The following is a 24,124-nucleotide window of genomic DNA, read 5'->3' on the forward strand; positions in this document are numbered from 1 at the left end:
CTTTACAAGGAATTCATATTCATCAATAAAATCAATCCAAGCATGATAATTATGTTCTAGATCAATATATCTTACACCAAAATATGCTTTTGTAAAAAGGCATCTTGTCGGTCCTTGAACAACATAACAGCACATTCAGTAGTGTCAGATGCTGTCACATGTGTGTTTGTCTCAAAATGTCTGCATTTCATTGTTTTTTTGCAAATTAAATAATAGAGCATGGTAAATATTCCCTTTGGAGTCAAATAATATTTTCCTTTGAATCCAGAGGTACAAAGTTTTGCATGAATCTCATGAAACCTGACAAAAACATGCCCTGGTCATATTTGCCTTTAAAATCCAAAGGATTTTTATTTAATTTTTTTTAAAGAAAGCATAAAAATCACATATATTTTGCATAAAAAAAATGTATTCTATATTTTAGAACCAGTAAGTTTTTTTTAGCAATGCAAATATGCAACATTATTTTCATGACGATGTACACGTTAAAGTAGAGATAAACACGTTTTACAGCCAAATTATTGTTGCAATTCATTATGTTAAGAAATGTATTATTTAGTATGAAATATGTAATCATATGGCTAAAATTGTAAAGTATATATACATGATGCAAGTATCTGTTACTACTACCTTAAATTTAGGCTGATTTAAATAAAGCATTGTATTACACTGAAAATAATTTCAGAAATATAAATGGTCCTAAAAATAGGTTTCATTTTCTTCATGCAAAACACATTACATTTTTTATTTTGGGGATTCTAAAGTTAAACGTGACCTGGTGGTGTATTCATGAGATTCATCTGTTTCTGTACTGTTCTTATGAATTAAAATGAATAAATTGCAACAAAGTACACATACCTACCCACCTATTAAAGTAAACTAAGTCTGATCAGCTAAGGCAGTGTATTTGTAAGTCTCAAATTATTCCACTCTCAAAGAGAAACTGAAGCTACAACAATATCCTAATATTTTATAAGCTTTAAAAGACCATCAGGTCAGGGTATTCTGCAGTTAATGTACAATAAAAGATGTTGTTTGTAAAGATAGCAGCTTCAGTAAAGATTCCACTTCCCCTAACAGATATTTAAATACAGTACAAGTTTTGAACAGATACACACGAAAACAAATCAAACTCGAACACATTAACACCGAGTAAATGAAATAATCTCGTAATCATTGGATTTATGGCACTGGTGGTGTTGTAGACAGTTCCATTATTTGAAATTTCCAAAGTCAGTTCACAGTATTGTCTTAAAACATTTTGTCGATTCTAAAAATATATTTCTATATTTATAGATTGGGTTGTGTACCACAGTATTGTTGTGAGTTGATGCTTTTCAGAAGAGTTGTATGTCCCAGCTCAGGTCTGGTTGCACAGTGCTTCAGAGTCGCTCCATCTCCCTGTGAGGACAGAAAGAGACAAAGCCTTGGTTTGAACCATCAAACACTGTTGTATTGCATCTGTCACATCGCTGCTGACGAATACTTACCATTGCTTATTTAAACGCAGCTATTCTTGTAAGGTCACCTGGAAAAAACAGCATTGAGGAAAGTTTAAAACTCACAGAATTGAGCCGAGGCTTTCCGTGCCACGATAAAACGATCGGAATATCTTGACCTGCATTTGATCGAAACGTTGCAATACATTCAACTTTCATAGGAGCAGAAATAGCAACTTTTTTCGTTGCATGCAAAACTCGTACAGATGCGGTTAAAATGAACATCATCTCGGTCTTCGAGAACAGGTGCCGGGGAAGCAGCCTGGGGATACGTTCATTACAATGAAATATCCATTTGCTTTAATGGATTTTTCATTTCTATTTCATCTCATTTCTATAGCAATTAAAAAGAAATCAAATTTGATAAATGATGCAGCGTACTCATGACACACCGTTGGCATATTTCCCAGAATATCCATCCAAACTTTGATACTTAAAAATGGCTTTGGGGCAGATAACAATATTGATGTGAATACAGAAACATATGAGACATTATTTATCTTTTGTGGGGGGGGGGGGGGGGGGGGGTATCTTAAATATAAACCACTTGTTGCATCCATGTATTATTATTCAATTGAAGGCAAAATGAATGCTGCCAAATAACACTATCATTCAAATGTTAGGGGTCAGTAAGATTTTAAAAGAAGTCTCTTCTGCTAACAAAGGCTGCATTTATTTAATCAAAAATACAGTAAAATAGTGAAATATTATTACAATTTAAAATAGCTGTTTTCTATTTGAATGTGTTGCAAAATGTAATTTATTCCTGTGATCAAAGCTGAATATTCAGCATCATTACTCCAGTCTTCAGGGTCACATGATCCTTCAGAAATCATTCTAATATGATGATTTGCTGCTCAAGAAACATTTCTGATTATTATCAATGTTGATTTTTTTTTTTTTTCTGCTTAATATTTTTGTGGAAACCGTAACACATTTTCAGTATTCTCTGTGACTTTTCTGTGACTGGTTACTAACAGCATATTAATGCAAAGATTATAAATATAAGAGTAAAATGGGAGCTGATGACGGTTGGTTCAGTCATTTGGCATGGATGACAATTTGCATATTCCAACATTTCTCATGCAAACTTCTCTGCTGATCTAACTGCTGCATTACTGCTTTAACTTGGTTTCAGTGCAGGCCTCCGTGTGTTCAACTGTCTCACCTGTTCCTGTGTGTGTCTGAGTCGTTCCTCCATCTTCAGGCTTCTGTTCAGCTGCTTTTCCAGATCATGTCCATAGAATTCCCCAGGCTCCATCCTACCCGCTGCCCTATGAGAGCAGAAACACAGTGAGAAATGCCCAGGAGATGTGAACAACACGTGATCACACACTTCAGCAGGTGAACACAGCAGGTGATTTAGCAACATGTTGTTGTTACCCTGATCTTGAAGCGCTCCGTGCGTGGAGAACGTCTGACGTTGAGAACGTGAGGTCTGTTTCACTCCCAGCCTCTAAACATCATCATAGGAAAAGTTTGAACATCAGTGAATAACTTATGCTATCGTTGGTGGGCATGAGATTGATCAGGATCATTCAATATTACCTGAGTTAAGTTCTTTCACCAATGAAGACATTGTGTTGGTTATGGAGTCTGCAGCTACCAGGAGATCGTTTCTTAAATTCCTTCTGGAGCCTTCAAAAAATAAATCAAATTTTTTAATATTAAATATTTATAGTTATATTAATATTAGTATTTATTAGTTGATATTTAATAATTTAATAATAATGTAATATTACTTAATATATTGCATGGTACAGTTTTGATTTATAGGTAAGTGCATTTAACTTAGTTTAAAGCAGTACTTCTCAGCCTTTTTCCACTCAACAACAATATTCAAAGGTCCCATAACCTTTCCAATTGGTCATAATTTACTGGGGATAAGATTTTTTTTTCTATGCCATGCTAAAATATTTTAGCATGGCATAGAAAAATATTATATTCATTTAAATAATATTCATTATTAAAATGGCCATGGACTTTTTTGGTTTTATTAACTTGCATGACTTTTCCAGGTCTACGTTTTTTAAAGACTTCCTAATTTTTCCAGATTTTCCAAGATTAAAATGAATTCTCTATTAATAAAAAAAAAAAAAAAAAAAAAAAAAAAAAAAAATTTGAAGTATCTTGTTCTAGATGTTTTGGCTTATTTTAATGTTTGATTTGATTTGATTTGATTTGATTTAATTATATCAAGAAGCCTTAAAACATAAAAACAAACAAACAAAAGGCATCAGCTACAATTGAGGATAAAAACACAATAAAGTCCAGGACTTATTTCCATTGTGGTCCTCAACACATAACATCAGGACAAAACACTTACACAATAATCAATGACATAACATACTGTACAAACATTTTCCTTAAATAAGCAAAAATATAGACGTTAACTGGCCCCTGGTCCTATTCCGCTACCCTCTCTAATAACCAGTCCTTGGTCCTCTTTTTAAAAGAGTTCATACTTGAAATCACTTTTATTTGCCGGTCTAACTTGTTCCACTGAACTGCCCCTATATAGGCAAATGTTTCTTTCCCTAACATTGTCTTGAATGCATAAGGACAGAGGTCTGATATACTGCCACGAGTGTAAATAGTGTGTGTGTCCTTCACCTTAGTAATAAGACACAACAAATAATTTGGGACATTACCATACAATATTTTATGGGTCATGGTCAGTCTTGACATAATAACACGCGACTCAACAGGAAGCCAGTTAAGCTCAACAAATTGTGACCTACCTATATGTGACCTATGGCCCATGTTTAGAATTACTCTTATTAATTTATTTTGTGCTGCTTGCAGCCTCCCTTTAAGTCGTTTTGTTAGGCCTTCAAACCATGAAGTGCATGCATATTCAAACTGGTTTAAAATGAAGGCGTTAGCTAAAATGATCATTGTTGACCTATCTAAAAATGTAGAATTTCTGGCTAAAAACTTTGTAAGCCCGGTGACTTTACTCAGAACCTTATTGGCCATCTTTCTGCCATCCAAGTTGTTTTCTAGGATGCAACCCAGGTATTTTACTGACGTTTTTGTACTGACCTCAACATTATTCAAAATAACCCTAAATTTCGAGCATCTCTTTAATTTATATTTTGAGCCAAACAAAATGGCCTCTGTCTTTTCAAAATGTAGAGACAGCATATTGTCAATCAGCCAGTTGTTTACAGAAGATAGCTCAGAGCTCAGGTTACTCTCTAGAGTGGATTGTTGTTTATGAGACATTAGAAGTGCCGAGTCATCCGCGTAAAGAAATAGTTCACATGAACAGGAATCTGCCATATCATTAATATATGTTAAAAATAAGGACGGTCCGAGAATTGTTTGTTTGGTCTCAGGAAGATTATCTATTTAAGCTGTTTACATGGAATCTAGAAAAGCACTATTACTCCAAAATGATTTAGACAACTTCACAGATCAAATAATAAACATGTTTTTTTCTGCATTATTCATGTAACTCTTTTTAAACTATGTTTTAAACCTAGGATATTCCTGTAATGTCAATCTGCCGCAGTGTTGCCAAGTCTGCAGAACTGGGCTACTTTTATACCATTGCTGCGGGTTGTTGCGACACCCCCCTCCCAGTCGGGAACTCGCTTTTTACCCCCCCCAAAATGCGATTTTTACTGGGGAACCTTCCCAGAACTGCCATGACTGGGCAGGTTTTGAATAGCAATTGGGCTGGTTTTGTTATGCAAACCTGGCAACCCTGATCTGCAGTAACTCTTGGTTTTAATTGGCTGAAACCGTTTTCAAATGCAAGAGGAACATGTTGGTTACCCAGAGCGAAGGCCTGCTGCACCTCTCCTCCCAGGCCCATCAGCGAGTCCTGAGGCGTCTGACTGGGTGTGGTATTGCCGGATGTTGATTGGACAGGCATGGGGATGGGTGTGGTATTGCTGGATACTGATTGGATGTTGATCGTGTGGCTGGGGGAGGAGCGAGGGGAGGGGCCAGGGCCTTGGTTCTAGGGAACAAAAGGAGATTATATGATTGTAAGATAAAAATCAAAACTGCTTAATCCAGTTTTGTTACTTTGAACTAAAACTGAAACAGTTAAAATCCTTTTGCAGGGTTTCTGCAGGTTTTATGAAGGTAAATTTAAGACTTTTTAAAGACCAAGTAAATCAAATTTAAGGAATAAATTTAATAATGTCAATATGTTCTCTAAATGTAAATGTCAAGGGAGAAACAATGATTTGTTTTAGCAACACTTTTAGAGTTTGAAAATACAACTTCCAACAGATATCCATTATTTTTTTTATTCATTTTACCAAAAAAAGTAGCTTGAATCGTTCTGCTTTTAATCCCTAGAATATGGAAATAACGTTTATTGTACCTTCTGATCCACTGCAAAAAAAAGCAATGTTTTTCCTCAGTCTCTCTGTCTTGTTTTCCAGTGCAAATGTATAAAGATTGTTCAGCTTATGATTAAACAAGAACAAATATCTGCCAATGGTCTCAGAAAGTTCACATTTGACTTCACAAGTCTCACAAGACTTCACATTTGCATCAAAAATGTATTTAAAGATGTTTAGATATTTGGATTGGAAAACAGGACAATATGTTGCAGTGCATGCAGCATTTAATGCCGTGACTATGAATTTAAGACTTTCTGCTCTGATTTAAGACCTTCATTTTATGTCTTCATTTTTAAAAACCTTTTAAGACCCGCCAAAACCCTGTTTTTGTTAATTGACATAAAGGTTAAATATTCAATAAAAATACTTAATTAAAAAAAACTAAAACGCAAATTAGAAATGTTACCTTGGCAACTAACTGAAATAAAAAAAAAAAAGTTGAAGTTGAAGTATTACAATGACTAAAACTAAAATATAAATAAATGTAAATTTAAGCTAAATTAAAGCTACATTTTTGTTTTTGTTTTTAAATAACAAAGCAAATACAACTATTAAAACCTAAAATAAATTCAGATGAAAAAAATAAAAGCTAATTAAAAACTGAATTAATCATAAAAACACTGCAGCATTAGGTGCCCATAGTGTCTGAATGAGTGTCAAAAATATATCATACAATACATTAATTTTAAAGTTAATTATTTGTAAATTAAATAATGATCAGCAACTTATTTCAAACAGACATTTTGTAAGAGCAATAGCAAATGGTTTAATGAGTCAAACGACTGACAAAACCCGTTGTTACAGTGTGTGTTACTGATGGTCAAAAGAGCAAAAACCCAAATCTCAGGTCCCTATATGGGATTTTTTCCCCAGTTGTTTAGCTAATAATTCATGTCTATAGCACAAACAACAATAAGGGACTTTGAGTTACAAATTAAAGTTTATTATTATTATTATTATAGGGTTAGAAGTTTGTTCAAAATCATACAAAGAAGAATTAGAGTATGTGATCGACATGCTGGAATGTAGTCTTTGCATGCGTTAACTTTGATTTGTGCTAATGAACAAAAGTAAGTTCCAGATGCCAAAGACACAACCAACACAACACATTTCTTATTATAGTTTAATATTAGGGAGAACAAACGCACAACATACATTTAATCTCAAGTCAGATGAAGTATATTAGTTGCACTTTATTTTACAGTGTACTTATATAAGAAAGTACTGGCTAATATAAGCTAACTACATGGGTTTAGGTTGTGTTTAGGGGTTGGTTCAGGGTTAATACCTAGTTATTACCCATTTATTGCAAGTACATAGTATGTATGTACATGGGGAACTGTAAAATAAAGTGCTACCAGTATATTAATACACAGTTTTGTTACTGGGGCTCTGAGACTTACAGCTCTTTTTAGCTCTTCTTCCTGTAGATGGAGCAGTTCAGCTCATTAACAGGGATTTCTGCATCTCCACATTCTAAATATTACTTCTTAAAATTGTGCAATCATCATTTGTTTATGTGTGAGACCTTTTCTACCTTTAACAGAAGCATGAGGTGTTCTAGCTGGACCATAAGTTCTCGACGGCTATCCTGAAGAGCCGACATCCTCTGCTCCAACTCCTCCTTCCTCTGCCTGAGACAAAGAAAGCCACAAGGTTATCGGTAGAACTTTGACATTAACACAAAATTAATTGTGCAATAATAAACAGCCTGATAGTGTTGATTATTTGCATGTGCTCTCTGTGCCGTTTACAACTAAATTCACTAAATACATTATGCAAATTGCGTAAAAACCCCCCAAAAAATCTGTGCCGAACACAATTTGCATGGTATAGTGCCATGTAGTGCCTGGTTAAACACCCAATCACACCAAGTATGATAAATATAACGATAACGTTAAATATATACTTGTAAAAATCGTTCTAAATGTAAAATAATAGCAGAGTCCACACCACAACTATAACAATATACTGTAGTTGGAATCACTTTTTCAAAGCAATTTATTCCAGTTGATGAATGATTGACAGCCAATCAGAATCCATCCTGGTTTAAAGAGCTTGAGCATTTAAAGCAACAGCGCGCTTAAAATAAACAGAACGATATAGTCAGCAGGTGTGGACGCTAATGTAGTTATCGTTATCTTTAAAGTTATCGTTCTTGGTGTGAACGGCTTTTATGGGTGGTTTATGAATAAGATGCATAATAACAAAGTGTTTAGAGAATTCACCCAACAACATTTGTAACGGATGCTTTCTACATTTAAGAAAAGAAAAGCAGGTAAATAAAGATATAAAAAAATTTATTTACCATAGTTCGTCCCTGGGAACCATGTTCTTAACTGTGGTATTTGCAGTAGGTTTCAATTATATGTAAAATCGATTTTACATAAATGTAAATGAAATACGTCATTATGAAAATAATAATAACATAAAAACAAATTAGAAACCAAAACTGCTACACAAAACAAGCAGATTCTGTCTTCCCTAACAGAACATTTAGTATGAATCTAGAACTTTTGCACCAAAATATCGTGTTACTATAATTAATGTTACTAGAGTAAAACCACAGTAAAGTGCCTAAATTGAAGGACTAGAGCTTATTTAAATATGCATGCTTGACTCAGTTCACCATTCAAATCTGCCTTGGTGATGTCTAGAAACAGGAAGGAGTCTCAGTGTTGCAAATTGCTTTTAAAGTACTCGTTCATGAGAGGAGCCATGATCAGGTTACACTCACTTTCAATGCAGTCTATCTCGTAACCATCAGCATCTGCTGTTCACCACATCCGATCAGGTTTCAGGTCTGATTCACGGCTGTACGCTCTGTGTGTGTGTGTGTGTGTGTGTGTGTGTGTGCTTACCTGAGCAGTCTCAGTTCAGCCAGTAACATTGGGTTTTGTTGGTTTTTGTCAAATGGAGGCTGGGAAGCTTCTTCATGTTGTTGTCTCAGGCGTTGTATCTCTTGCAAAATCTCCCTGAAAATACACAATTTATTAACTTTAAGAATGCAAATTCAGATCACTGTGCAATACCATAATAAACAGTCTCACACTCACTTGTTCTTGTTCTCTAGCTCAGCGATGAGTTGCCGCTGCTGTTTATTGGTGTCCAGACAGAGAGAGATGTCTGCTGGGACTCTGGCCTTCTGTTAACAATAGTCAGATTATAGTTAAACAGAGTTGTTTACATTAATTCATTTACATATATCCATTATGGTTAAAGATGAAGTGTCATTTCTCTGCCATAAGCTTAATTGCACAAATAATTGCAAGTGTAATTGCAAATATAATGGTTGTTTCCAAACTGGTTTTCCAAACACTACCATTGTCCATAACATCTTATCGTTATTTTGATTGGCCGTCTTACCGCTGCAGCTCCATCAGCAGCCAATCGGGAGGCGTAACGGGCAATGAGGCAGTGCTCATCATCTTGGTTATTACTGCTCTCTTGGAAACTATCAATCAAGGAAAGGAACAAAGCTCAGTCATCTTTACAATTACTAGTTCAGAATCACAAAAGCATTTACTGCAACATTACTATAGCAATTAGTAGCCTGTGCAAAGTTAGTTTATAATAATTAACTTCGCATACACGCATACATATACTGTTTTGCTAAATATTTTTTGTGTTTTCATATTGAAAATCACAAGAAAGTTCTTGCAAAATTTATAAAAATAGGTTTTATAAATCAAAAGAACATATTTTTTGTGAAATAAGTCACCAATAATACTCTAACTAGCATTGCCAGCACATTTCAGGATCTAAGCAAAGCATGAAGACCATAGAGCCCCAGTTTCCCCAAAAAAACACTGCAAAGTTAGGAGCAAATGCATGGATAATCTCCATATTAGACATCTTTGCTGGGAAAACACAGTCCTAGCTAAGGGTGTTGCGTAATGAGGATATATATATATATATATAAATAATGCGCAATATACTGTAGCCAAAGGTATAGGTTCCTATGGACTGGAATAATCATGTCCTTGAGCAAATCAGCCTTTACTTCAGATAGAAAAACACACCTGTTTAAGTAGATAATTGATGGAGTATTTTCTGTTTTTGCATCCCAAATAGATGCACAAATCTCCCCAAAAATAACACATACTGTACTACACAAAAAAAAGATCCACTTACACGTTCAAAACAATTTATATATTCACCATTAATCAAATTAGAAGTTAACAATTAGGTCAAAAAAATGTTTGTCATGAAAATTAAAGGGTCAATTTAGAGTTTGGGATGGATAAAATTAACACCTGTGTATCCTTAAGGACATTTTTGTCTTTTTCAGTTTAGCTTTTTGATCATTTTATCCAAAGTGACATTGCATTCAAGATATGTATTTTATCCATAATCTTTATCTAATGTTTGAGACACACGAACGCTATATAAAGCATTTCAAACGACATAATTGAAATAGTAAAGTATAAATGTATAGATTATAAGTCAATGATTATACGTATAAAACAATATTATTGTGCATTTATACAACTTATATTGCATAGTTTATTGCAAAATAACCATATATACTGTATATAAATTATATGAGAGTCCAGGGAGACTCGATTATGTCACTCACTATGTTTCATATGAGTGTGCATTCACTACTGAGCTGTTTTGCCACGATTCCTGTTCCCACGACACCAGAAGCTTCTGGAATTGGTGAATTATGGAGAGTGAAGGATTATGGGTATTGTAGTTCTTCACTGGGAATTCAGCGATTAATCTTAATTTTTTAAATCACACTCTATAGAAGCATATTGCTAGCTTATGGTAGTTCTCTACTAAAAAATTATTCATTAGTGCTAAAAGTCAATCTCTCTGTGGTGAAAAGGAAGGGCATTTTTCCCTCTGGACTGTTGTGCTCTATGGCAGTGAAATGTAATATGATCAACACAGAGTAAAAACACTGCTTAAACACAACAAAAGCCTAGCCAGTTAGCAAGCTGCAAACATAAGACAGAATTGTGGCCAGAACAGTCACCATCCCACATCTGGGATCCTTTCTACAACTCAGGAATCAAATTAGGAACATTTCAAATGTGGAAAGACCTTTAACAATGTTGTATTGAATTCTGCGTATTACCAGATTGACATGGTGACCTAAGCTATAAAAACAGATTAGGAAGAAAAGTGCCACAGCAACCTCAGCTCACACTGACCATGAACGGTCCTTTCGGAGGAGATTCACATAAAGTCCGATAAGTATGTGCTCGTCAGCGAGCCTATCCGCAATATCGAGGCTGTACTGAACCCTGAAACAACGTTTCAGAAACACAGATGACGTCACAATGACTTTAAGAAGCAACTTTTCTGCAGTTGTAATGGTGGAGTCTAAAAAAAAACATTATTTTTATTTGAATGTATTAAAATACGGAAACAATGAGGTTCCATTTGTTCACATTAATTAACATGAACCAACAATGAAAAAAAAAAGCATTTATTTCTTCTAAAGCATTTATTAATATGAATTAATCATAACTAATTTTAACATTTACTAATGCATTGTTAAAATTCAAAAGTTGTACAGTATCTATTAATATTATTTAATGGACGTGAGCTGACATGAACTTACAATGACAGTATTACAGTTTTTTTTTTTAAGCAACATCAACAAAAATGAATAAATACTGTAACAAATGTATTGCTCATTGCTAGATAATGTTAGTTACTGCATTAACTAACGTTAACTAATGGGAACTTATTGTAAAATGTTACCAAAAACACAGAATGCAGAGTTGATGTCGTATTTATCTTGATGCAAATGAAATAGGGTTGTGTGGGATGGAAGTACAGTCCATTTAATATGTCATAATGTTGACAAAATGTTGAAAATATGCCAATTTTTTCTTGGCTAAACAATGACAATCTGATAGAAAACAATCCCTCACAGCCGTGTTTTTATTTGCATCTACTCAAAACATTCCCATGTAGCCCGTTGATAGTCATTACAAGATCTTTCTTTATTACTTCATAATAACTCAGACCAGTTGACATATAAACATTATTTCAACCAGGCTAACTTACCCTTTCCCTTTTAAAAGATCCGGGGTCGTCCGGGAAAACAGCTTCATTTGCTTTGTCTCATCAAGAGCACTTTTTACCCCCAAAATAAGATATAATAAAACAAATTAATGAGCAACACATGTGTACTTAAACAAACATGCGTCAAAACCAGTGTTATTTTAGTATCATTTAAATTAATGGATATACTATTGCATTTTTTATGTGTATTTCGATTTTTTTTTTTTTTACTTTTATATTTTCAGTTTTCATTTTAGTTTAAGTCTTAGCAATTTTTTTATGTGCTGGTCATTTTATTATTATATATAATTTAGTACTTCAACTTCAACTTATTGGTAACACTTTACAGGTTCCATTTGTTGACATTAGTAAACTACATTAGTTTAACTAAAAACGAACAATACTTCTACAGCATTTAATAATCTTATTTAATGTTAATCATTAACAAAGGCTAAGAAATGCTGTAAAAATATATTGTTCATTGTTAGTTAATGAATTAACTAATGTTAACAAATGACACCTTTTTGTAAAGTGTTGCCACTTATTTCAGTTGGATGACAAGGAAACATTTCTAACTTTCATTCAAGTTTAAGTGTACAATATGTATAATTTATTTTATTTCATCTTTATTTCATAAAAAGTCTGTCCAGTATTATACTCACGTTTTGCTGGAATAAGGGTTTCCTGAGGAAGGCATGGAGTGAGAGAGCATGTATTCATTCCCACTGTTCACAGGTCTGGGAGGCCTGGAGGAATAAAATAAATAAAACTGAGGTGTTGCGACCCAAAACATGCTGTACTGTAGTGCCAAATATCTAGTTAAGCCCATCAAATTATTGTGAAATCCTACAACATATGAGGATATATGTCTCTATATCACTTTACTTACCATGTGTCACTGTTTTTCAGCATAAAAGCGAAAAACACAAGGCAGGAAAATGTTAGCATGCACAATTCATGGGAAATTCATTGTACAGTAATTATACACTATCCATCTGAGCAAAATGTGAGTTTACGTACACAACATGAGTGAGGTTGAGCGGTTTCTCTGGTGTATCGGAGAACATCGGGTAAGGAGGCTCTCGACCGGAGGCACAACTCAGAGATTTACTGAGAGCGTCTGACAACTTCTTTGCTGGAGATTTCTGGAGAGAAATAAAGGACTGTATTGAACCAGAAGAATTCATATCCGTCAGAAAACATATAAATGTTTAATGAAAAGGATTTTCTCTGCTCTTCTTTTTTAAATGTGAATGTTTTATGTAGAAATACATAGAGTATTATAAGAGAGATTATTTACATATAGAGGTCTTAAATGTACAGTAACAGATAATACATGTTTAATTCTAGTCAGGGATGGGATGGAAAATTACTCAATTAAAGGGGGGGGGGGGGGGGGTAAATATTGTGTAAAATATATGTTTATTTCATTTCAGCAATTTTGAGTACATTTCCCTTGTCATCATCAAAATGATTGTACTGTCTGTACACAAGCCGTTCAATAGTTTGGGGTCTATAAGATTTGTTTCTTTTCTTTCCTTTTTTAAGAAATTAATACTTTTATTCAGCAAGGTTGCGTTAAATTGATCAAATGTAACAGTAAAGACATTTATAATGTTACGAAAGATTTATATTTCAAATAAATGCTGTTTAAAAATACAAATAAAAGCAAATCCTGCACAAAAAAAATTGTATCACGGTTTCCTCAAAAATATGAAGCAGCACAACTGTTTTCAACACTGATAATAATAATAAATGTTTCTTGAGCAGCAAATCATCATATTAGAATGATTTCTGAAGGATCATGTGACACAAGACTGGAGTAATGATGCTGAAAATTCAGCTTTGATCACAGGATTAAAGAAAAAAAAAAAAAAAAAAAATTCCAATATATTAGAATAGAAAACAGTTATTTTAAATTGTACAAATATTTCATAATATTCCAAAACAAAAGTGGCCTTGGCATCAGCAATTGAAAAACCCATATTAGTCAGCTTGACAAAAAGAAAAAGAAAATGTAAATGCTACCAGGGGAATTCATTGTGCAGAGTCAGATTTAGACTGGTGTCATGACATTTGGTATAAAGGCATGAAGTGATTTGACTGTTTGGATGACGGGACTCAGGCCGTCACTGACACTTACTCACAGTCACGCTCCCACAAGGCCGTTCACCTACCCATGACATGTACTCCTTCATCTGGTGCTGGTTGCTATGGCTGCCCGAGGCATGGCCCCTCCAGAAACACTCTTGGCAAAGTTGGTAATTATCACATTGTTGGCACCGGTAGCGGAATCCCATCATGCTCTGGCCGTGGCAGTAGGAGCACTCCACAGGATGGAAGACTAGAGAGGAGAGGGGCAAAATAAAGTCAGCACTACTAATCAAGCGCAGTCACAATATTTGTCATTCATTTAAGTTATAATATATAAATGTTTTTCTGCAAAAAAATGAAGAATGACGCACCGTTTTCAACATTTGCCAGCCGATGCATCAGCGGTAACCAAACCAGACACTGAGGAGGAGGATCCGACATGAATGTGTCAAGAAACACATTGAGCGAGACCTTTTTCTGTGGAAGGCCAGCGGTTAGTAAACAAATGAGTCAATAAATACCATGTACATACTGTGAAAAACAATGTTTTTTACATTTTCTGAAGAGATTGTGAATGGTGCTTGCCCACGCAAAACTTGCTGGTGGTTGAAAGGACGCTGCTATGCCTTTGCTATGTGTTTTATTGTCCGCCATGCAATAAAACATACAATTCAAAAGTGTATGTGTTTTTAAAAGCTTTTTGAAAGAAGCCTCGTCTCCTCACTTAGATTGCACTTATTTGATCAGAAATACAGTAAAAACAGTAATATTGTGAAATATTATTAAAACTTTAAAAAAGCTGCTTTCTATTTGAATATATTTAAAAATTATATATATTTTTTTGATGCAAGTATTATTATTGTGAAATATTATTAAAACTTTAAAAAAGCTGCTTTCTATTTGAATATATTTAAAAATTATATATATTTTTTTGATGCAAGGCTGAATTTTCAGCATCATTCCAGTCTTCAGTGACAAATGATCCTTTAGAAATCATTATAATATGCTGATTTGCTGCTCAAGATACATTTATTATTAATATAAATGCTGAAAACAGATGTGCTGCTGCTTAATATTTTTGTGGAAACCATGATAATATTTTATTAGGATTCTTTGATGAATACAAAGCTCAAAAGAACAGCATTTACAACATTATAAATGTTTTTACTATCACTTTTAGTCATCCTTGCAGAATAAAAGTATTAATAATGTATAAATGTTTAACTGATCCCAAACTTCCGAATGATAGTGTAAGTCTGATTGCTTAAATGAGTAATAGCACACCTTGAGTGTATCATATGATAGGCGCACTATATGCATGGAATTACATTAAATGATATGATACTGTATATATATATGTGTGTGTGTGTGTATGTATATATACACAGTGTATGTCCACAAACCTCTTGTGGAAAGCAGCTTCTCGTGGATTGCTCAGTGTACCCAAAAGATGGTCCCTCAAAAACCGTCATGGGCAGTTTCAGCACTTCCCTTAGGAACTGGTCAAACTGCGAGTACATCATTATACCGTTTGGGTCCGATATCTGTGAAAATACATCTTGAGGAAAAAAGACAAGCATCAGGAGTGATCAATTTCATTTTTTAAAAGAAACTATGTTCATTTAGATCCAGGTAGATTTTAATAACTCAAAGCGTGATGCAGGCAGGAAACAATTTTCCTTATTTAATGTATAGAAATGTTTTGTTCTTCATCTAAATATCAGCATATACTGTACACTACCCTAAAAAAGTGTGTGTGGGGGGGGGGGGGGTTAAAAAAAAAGAATACTTTTCTTCAGCAAGGATGCATTAAATTAATAAAAAGTGACAAAAACATTTATTTATGTTTTTACTTTCGGTAACACTTTAATTTAGGGTCCAATTCTCATTATTAACTAGTTGCTTATTATCATGCATATTTCTAGGGTATTGGCTGTTTATTAGTACTTATAAAGCACATATTAATGTGTTTTATTAATTAATTATTCAGCATGACCATATTCTAAATCCCTAATCCTACCCAATACCTAAACATAACAACTACCTTCCTAACTATTAATAAGCAGTAATTAGGAGTTTATTGAGGCAAAAGTCATAGTTAAAAGTGAGAATTGGACCCTAATCAAAACTGTGATCAAACTTTCTATTCAACAAAGAATTTTATAAACAGTTTTCAACATTGATCATAATAAGAAATGTTTCTTGAGCAGCAAATCAGCATATTAGAATGATTTCTGAAGGCTTCTTTAAAAAACATGAAAAAAAATATTAAGGACTCCAAACTTTTAAACGTTAGTGTAAAGTTTCATTACTAGGAATGAATCACCAGAAACGAGGCGAAAAAGTTTAACTACACTTCCAACTATACTGACATGGTCATGAGAGGCAAATATGCCTTTCAAATATGACTTTCAAGTAACGACAGCTGCTCTGACCTTTAAAATGATGATAGAATGATTAATTCTGTCCATTCACTTAAGCGTCCATTAATCACCATCAAACCATTGAACACTCATCAGTTCAAAGGCAAAGCCAAAGTGAAACTTACATCTTAGTTTATCCAAAATCTTCCCTCCACAGAGTGCAGCCAGGGCCATCTTCACCACAAAAACAGAGATCTTTCCCACACCTTCCCTAGAAAAGACACAATCGTCATCTAACACATTTAGGCCTGGTTTCACAGACAAGGCTTGAGTCTAGTCCCAGACTACAATGCATGTGTGAGCTGTTACGCAACTTGCACTGGCATATCTAAAAATATGTTTTGTCTCAAGATGCACACCAGTGATGTTTTTTCTAAGGCATGTTTATAAAAAACTACTTAAATGTCCTAATTAAACTAAGACCTAATCCTGGCTTAATCTAAACCCTGTCTGTGAAACCAGGTCTCAGACGGTCACATATAGCAAAGTAAGTTACGTATAAAGCAATTCTAGTCAGATCAAGTGAAGACAATGAAGTGTCATGTACTTCAAATGAATTTTATTCTTTCTACACTTAAATTAATGTCATACTAGAGAGATTTAAGGCAACTCTGCAGATGATTCAGTCAGGGTTTCTTACGGGTCGTAGGCCGCTAGCAGGAAGTTGAGGAGGAACGAGATAGACTGGTCTACATTGATCTGGTGGGTTGTGGGCAAGCGCTTGTTCAGCTGGTAAAAGATGGTGGACAGTATTGCTTGCAAATTTGACACTGAGAACTCTGTGTTGAGGTCCATGGAGTTGAGTCTGTTTTCCCGGAACACCTCGATAATATTCCAGATATCCACCAAATGCACTGCAAGAAGCAAAGAACAAATGGCAATATCTGGAATTGCATCATTCCCAAAGACTGAAGCTACTGTGAATACTAAATAAAGTTGCAATCAGAATGTCTGTGTAAAAAAACACTTGTTAAAGTTATATTACAGTAAAATCTTTTGCAGTAAACACCCTCAAACTTACAATTGCACCTCTTCTGAATGAATCTCAGCTTGCATGCTGTCCTATATGTGGACAATCTGATGGAGTCCAGATCTAGTGCACCTGTGAGATGAACACATCACATTTACTGAACGTACAGTACATGGCAGACCATACAGTTTAAATCAGCCTAAGATGTCTTAGCCGGTTTAAGACGGTCTAGCTGGTCTTCCAACCTAGTCAAACTGGTGTTTAGGTGGCTTTGGCAGGTGGTCAACAGTCCAAAACCAGTCTAAAACACACTAGACTAGACAAAATAGCTTGGCTTGGTTGGAAGAACAACTAACCTAACCACTTTAGGCTGGTTAAGATGGGGTTTTTTTCTTCTCAAAATGGAAATAACTTGAAGAACTGTTAGCATGTCTAGACTATCAATAAAAAAGTTGGGGTTAGTAATATTTTTTTAATGTTTTTGAAAGAAGTCTCTTCTGCTCACCAAGACTGCATTTATTTACTAAAAAAAAATACAGTCAAAATTGTGAAATATTATTACAATTTAAAATAGCTATTTTCTATTTGAATATGTTGCAAAATGTAATTTATTCATGTGATCAAAGCTGATTTTTCATCATCATTACGCAGTATCACATGATCCTTCAGAAATCATTCTAATATGATGCTGATTTGCTGCTCAAGAAACATTTATTATTATGATCAATGTTAAAAACTGTTTAATATTCTTGTGGAAACGGTGATATATTTTTTTTCATGATTCCTTGATTAATAAAGCATTTATTTAAAATAAAAATCTATTGTAAAATTTCATACAAATATGAATCCTTTCTACTGGGATAAATCTTACTGACCCCAAACTTTTGAACAGAAGTGTATTTCCTATTATCAGCATGTTAGCTTGAGTATGTTTTAATGAGTTAAATACATACGCATTTCAGCAAACAGTAGTCTTCTGTCTGCCATGGTGCTTCTGTTGCGGCCTGACTCTTCAATCATTCTGCGAAACATCACACATACAGAAAACAAAAGGACAATGTGACAGGCGTCCCACAGCTGTGAAGGCAAACTGGGCTGAAAATAGACCTTTTGAGGAATTAACAATTATTATGGGTAAAACAACATTTATAATGTATTACAACACTCTCAATAGTTTTGAGCACTATCAAAACTCCACTGCAAATTTAATAAGACTAATAAAATAAAAAAATACACAACAAGAAACACTCAAGATACTGAAGTGCTACATAAATGTCAGATCTGCCTAATTCAACTTGCTTCAGACAAGTTGCAAGAAAATAGCGAGTTTGATCGGACCCACAACCGTTGACGTCAACAACAATAGATATGGAAAGCATTTTCTCCTCCTTTTTAAAAGTTGATAAGACTATTTACTTTGCTATCTTTACTATACACAATTATTGCTAATTGCATTTCATCATTGGCACTGTATTTAGCATTGTGTTTCCCTGCTGTCTGCAACCCTACCAGAATAGACCTGTGACCCACTACTGACATGTTCCTTGGTGTAATTCATGTGTTTATCTCCCTTGCTTCTTCTAAAGAGACATTTTGTCATGATTCACTTTGTAACAGAGGTTTTGGACTCCACTTGTGACCTTGATTAAAAATAACATTTACAAGATCACTGCCTTGTGACGTTCAGTACAATACCGTCTTCTTTTACTGCGAGCAAACAACAGCTGTATCGTATGGAAGAAACTATTTAAAAGATAATTGCAATTTTTTATCTCACAATTTTGACTTTTTTTCAACAAAAAAAAGTCAAATTCTAAGGAAAAAAAGACCAAGAATTTTCCCCAGAATTGCAAGTTTATATCTCGCAATTCTAACTTCTTTTCTCAGAATTGCGAGATATAAACTCGAAATTGTGAGTTATAAAGTCAGAATTGCGAGATTTAAACACAATTGTGAGTTATAAAGTCAGAATTGCGAGATTTAAACACGATTGCGAGTTATAAAGTCAGAATTGCTAAATATAAACTCACAATTGCGAGTTATAAAGTCAGAATTGCAAGATTTAAACTTACAATTGCGAGTTATAGTCAGAATTAGACATTTTAATTTACAATTGCGAGTTATAAAGTCAGAATTGCAAGATTTAAACTCACAATTGCGAGTTATAAAGTCAGAATTGCAAGATTTAAATTTACAATTGCGAGTTATAAAGTCAGAATTGCGAGATTTAAACTTACAATTGCGAGTTATAGTCAGAATTAGACATTTTAATTTACAATTGCGAGTTATAAAGTCAGAATTGCAAGATTTAAACTCACAATTGCGAGTTATAAAGTCAGAATTGCAAGATTTAAATTTACAATTGCGAGTTATAAAGTCAGAATTGCAAGATTTAAATTTACAATTGCGAGTTATAAAGTCAGAATTGCGAGATTTAAATTTACAATTGCGAGTTATGAAGTCAGAATTGTGAGATTTAAATTTACAATTGAGAGTTATAAAGTCTGAATTTCGAGATATAAACTCACAATTGAGTTATAAACTCCGAATTTCGAGATTTAAACACAATTGCAAATTATAAAGTCAGAATTGCAAGATTTAAACTTACAATTACAAGTTATAAAGTCAGAATTGCGTGTATAAACCGTAAACTCGCAGTTTGACTTATTTTCTCAGAATTGTGAGATATAAACTATGTCTTAGATTGGTTCGTACCATCATAACCTCAAATGCCATGCATTAAAAATTCTTTAATACTATGAAAACTTTAAAATCAGGTTTTCCCTTCTCTTTAAAACAGCACCTGGATTAAACCATAAGAGGAACCATGAGGTTGATCTACTAGAGAAGTTAAACTCCATCCTTCACAAAGCTTTTAATGCTCAATTAACTTTAAGGAATGTTCAATCACAATCCCAGAGATCCAAGAGTTCAGAACAACACGGGGACAAAGCACTACACATCCAGCCATCGCTATCAAATTCACCTGCAGATGTGAAAAATACCCAGAATGCACTGCAAAAAAATCCATCCATCAGTAATGTGACACTTATCTACCCTATTGAACTCACATCAGAGATAAACAAGCTGCCACAGCGTAATTAAGTGTAATTTAGTGTTTTGGTACACTGTTTCAACACTGCATCTATCACGTTAAACCAAATGGAAACGATATAAACAAACCGTTGCTATAAAAACAACAAACACACATGACAATTCAAACCAGATACCCTTCAGACAGCACCATAGTCCTCCTCTTGCTTATTTATGACTGACCAATACAAGTCCAAAAGGTTTTAATAATGCTTTTCGTCAGGTCGAAACACAACAAAAGCGGCCCTTCGAGTTCTTGGCAGCCGACTGAAATAAGAACCCGTCAGGATCCAGCATGTGTTGCCTCTCTATCTTTAACCTCCAATGAGAGAGACTCACATTCTTGTTGGACTAGCTCTGGTTGCAAGTTTGAACCGTCCCCTAACCCTCCACTGGGAGGCCTGGTCCTGTAAGAAGGGCCTGTGGAGTTGTTTGCAGTTTAAAGACTCCTGTGTGAAATTATTAGGCAAAATGATGAGGCTACGCAAGAACGGCTTGCTAGAGAGGCCTGTAATTCAAGCCCTCTAATGGGACATTTCTAGAGAGATCCCATATTTCACAGAGTCACTCTTCTAATATTTCTCGCTCTCTCCCTTTCTCCTTTTATTGTGGCTCTGGGATCTCCAGGTCTATAAATATCCTTTTGGACAGTCGGTGGCATCCAGGCATTTTGAGGCCGACTCCGTTTTTTGTCACTCTCCGTGGGTGATTTATTTAGTATGGCAGGTTGAATGAACAACATGAAATTGTGCTTTTTGATGTTGTTCGCCCTTGAAGTCGGTTGGCATATAATACGTCCAGATCTGACCTGGAGGACAAAGTCATGTTCTACATGAAGCAGCTGTTCGGAGTGTCTTCACAGAGTAATTAGCACTAGATTACTTGCATTAGGCCGTCTGTGGGAGGAACTGATAGCAGCTAATGTTGCTGCATTTTTCCAAAACTACATAATGCCTCTATTTGAGAAACGACATTGCTACAGTACATGTCCCATATGAAACTGACATCAATTCAGCCTAAAATTGAATATTTTTGGCCTGGCAGTATATATATATATATATATATATATACACACACACGCACACACTGTCTGCCCCCCCCCCCCCCCCCCAAAAAAAAGTCACTGTTTGGATTTAAATAGGCAAATGCTTAAGAGTCTATGATTGGATCATTATTGCAGTGATTATTATGTTTCTATCATGTAATATGTTTGGGAACAGTTCTTCTCAAAACACTTCTGTTTAGCTATGCATTTACTGAATGAGCACTGTGCCAATGTTCGTCCGACTGTTTGTACTGTATTTTATTTATTTTTTTTCTAAACTGTTTTAATTATTCTTATTTCTTTTTATTATTTTAATTTCTTCTATGTAAAGCACTTTGAATTGCCATTGTGTATGAAATGTGCTATATAAATAAACTTGCCTTGCCTTGCCTTCTAACCCTAATTGATGGAGTGTGTAGCTTTTCATTTCTTAAACAACCATGTAGGAAGACACATCATGGCCATATTCCAGGATGACAATGTCAAGATTCATCAGGCTCAGATTGTGAAAGAATGTTCGGGACCTCTGAGTCCAGACCTTAAATTCATTGAAAGTCATTGGGATGTGCCGGAGGAGACTTTACAGAGTGCTGGACTCTTGCATTGTCAATACAAGATCTTGAGCAAAAATTGATGGAAATAACATCACAACATTTATTTCCATCAAGAGATGCATCAATTTTTGTACTGACAATGCAAGAGTCAAGCACTCTGTAAAGTCTCCTCAATTTAAATCCAAACAGCGCCCTCTTTTCTTTGGCCGGGCAGTGTATTATATGTAAAATTTGGTACTGTCTTGTGTTGCTTGAAGTCCTAAAATCTATGTCAATTGACCAGCGGTCACCACAGACAATGTCACAGAATTTTGAGATTATTATGCATTATCTAAAACACATAAAGCTGCAAATTGGATTCCATGAGAACTCTATCCGCAGCAAAGTGACCCATTACTCAACCTAACTGATTTTTCCACCAATCAGACACAGTAACTGCCTGTATGCTACTCTGATTGTCATGGTACCACCATGAAGCAGCACAGCACTCTGGGTAAAGTCTCACAGCCCTTTCAGACTGTGATTTACATGTAGCTGTTTACAGGAAAGTCTTTCTAATGTTGTCGATGCTGTCTTCTTCTCATTCATCTCCAATTGTTTTAACCACATGAATAGATGAGTTCATGCAATGGTGCACTTCAAAAACAACATCTATTTAATACAGCACAGCAAACAAAGAAATACCTTTTATGAAAGCAGATTAACTTTATGTGCATCTATTTTCCAAACATCTTAGTATTCAAATTCCACTTAAAGTACAGAAAATACAAATAAAATGCCAACAATGTATAGGCCATTTGTAAGATGAAATTTTATGGGGGGGGGGGAAACAGTAGCTAAACCAACATACACTATATAAAATTCTCAACCAAATGTAAACAATTGTACGAGCGTATTATGCATGCAATAATAAGCCGAATTTATAAATACTTAAATTACCAAAAATAAACAGAGTTAGACATCATAGCTCTGGGATTGAAGCCAGAGCTTGATTTAGGACATAACGTTCCAGATACACACTATTAATATCATACTTGCAGAATCTGCATTATGCCTGTTAGTAGTGGACTGTGGAGCATTCACAATGAAGCTCAATGAGAGGCGTCTGGTTCTCTGTGCACTTGCTACTCACCAAACGCCTGTCATCGCCAAAACGGGTTTCAGTTCTGTCCCTCTGCGTTCGGTGAAGACCATCTGCGGTGAAACGATGCACTTTATCGACGAAGATTTCAGCGTATAAACAAAAAAGTGTGTTTTCACTCGCATTAGACTCGGCAGAGAGCCGCGGTTCTCAGACCTCCTCTCTCTCTCTCTCTCTCTCTCTCTCTCACTCTCTCTCTCTCTCTATCTCTCTCTCTCTGCTGCTCATTTGCTTTGATGTGACGTAATGCGCCTCTTGCGATGACGTAATGCGGAATCTCTCCACTGAACAGCCATCGGTGCTCTGCAGAAATGTTAAAACATTACTACAAATTAAACGTTTTTTTCTTTTCTTATTGTATAATATAGCCGATTATAGATTTTAAGAATATAGGAAAAAAAATGGCTTGGCCAAAATGTAATGAGCAAGTAATTTGTGGGACAAATGTTTTACAAATATATGTATTGTAATATAATATATTTGAATTTTAAAGACGAAAAATTATAAAAGTTATGATTTATTACCACAACGAGCGTTTGCTGTTTTTTGCTTAAAGTTATTTAAAATTTTAATTGTTTTTGAGCCAATTGGAGGCATTTCCTTATAACCATATATATATATATATATATATATATATATATATATATATATATATATAGGCTATTATATATATATATATATATATATATATATATATATATATATATATATATATACATACACATACACACACATACAAACTTTTATTTTAGATGCGACACACACACACACACACACACACATACAGACAGAGAGAGAGAGAGAGAGAGAGTATATATAGTGTGTGTGTGTGTGTGTGTGTGTGTGTGTGTGTGTGTGTGTGTGTGTGTGTGTGTGTCGCATCTAACATAAAAGTACAAAAAAAATATAACTTTTGT

The 24,124-nt window shown here is 34.6% G+C and overlaps 1 protein-coding gene across 10 annotated transcripts; it reads right to left on the reverse strand.

Moving 5' to 3' along the window:
* Window positions 1-950: 950 nt before the first annotated feature.
* Window positions 951-23,406, reverse strand: dtna (dystrobrevin, alpha). Of its 10 annotated transcripts, none has more exons than XM_082184107.1 (23): window positions 23,199-23,406; window positions 18,328-18,395; window positions 17,426-17,506; window positions 17,045-17,258; window positions 16,530-16,615; window positions 15,385-15,539; window positions 14,353-14,458; window positions 14,065-14,231; window positions 12,908-13,032; window positions 12,550-12,633; window positions 11,891-11,959; window positions 11,026-11,118; window positions 9,230-9,317; window positions 8,920-9,008; window positions 8,725-8,838; window positions 7,401-7,497; window positions 7,267-7,287; window positions 5,283-5,469; window positions 3,048-3,137; window positions 2,883-2,955; window positions 2,668-2,773; window positions 1,491-1,528; window positions 951-1,401 (listed from the first exon to the last, which is right to left on the reverse strand). In XM_082184107.1, the coding sequence occupies exons 2-22, from the start codon at window positions 18,392-18,394 to the stop codon at window positions 1,511-1,513; spliced, it is 2,130 nt and encodes a 709-aa protein (XP_082040233.1). In that variant the 5' UTR covers window position 18,395; window positions 23,199-23,406; the 3' UTR covers window positions 951-1,401; window positions 1,491-1,510. The 10 variants fall into 10 exon arrangements, 9 of the variants coding, with proteins under 9 accessions (XP_082040233.1, XP_082040234.1, XP_082040232.1 ...); XM_082184108.1 differs by having other exon boundaries at window positions 23,195-23,406; XM_082184106.1 differs by lacking the exon at window positions 23,199-23,406 and adding an exon at window positions 20,605-21,470 and having other exon boundaries at window positions 8,920-9,005.
* Between the last annotated feature and the right edge of the window lie 718 nt (window positions 23,407-24,124).

The sequence above is a fragment of the Leuciscus leuciscus genome (assembly GCF_965113295.1).
Source record: "Leuciscus leuciscus genome assembly, chromosome: 11".
NCBI lineage: Eukaryota > Metazoa > Chordata > Actinopteri > Cypriniformes > Leuciscidae > Leuciscus > Leuciscus leuciscus.

What these genes read in the sequence shown, in the direction of transcription:
- dtna (XM_082184104.1), bottom strand. An exon ending in GAAGCTGCTTTCCACAAGAG is followed by an intron (nt 14,459 to 15,384) that starts GTTTGTGGACAT and finishes GGCCTTCCACAG; the next exon opens with AAAAAGGTCTCGCTCAATGT. An exon ending in GCAGCAGGCCTTCGCTCTGG is followed by an intron (nt 3,138 to 5,282) that starts GTAACCAACATG and finishes TATTTTTTGAAG; the next exon opens with GCTCCAGAAGGAATTTAAGA.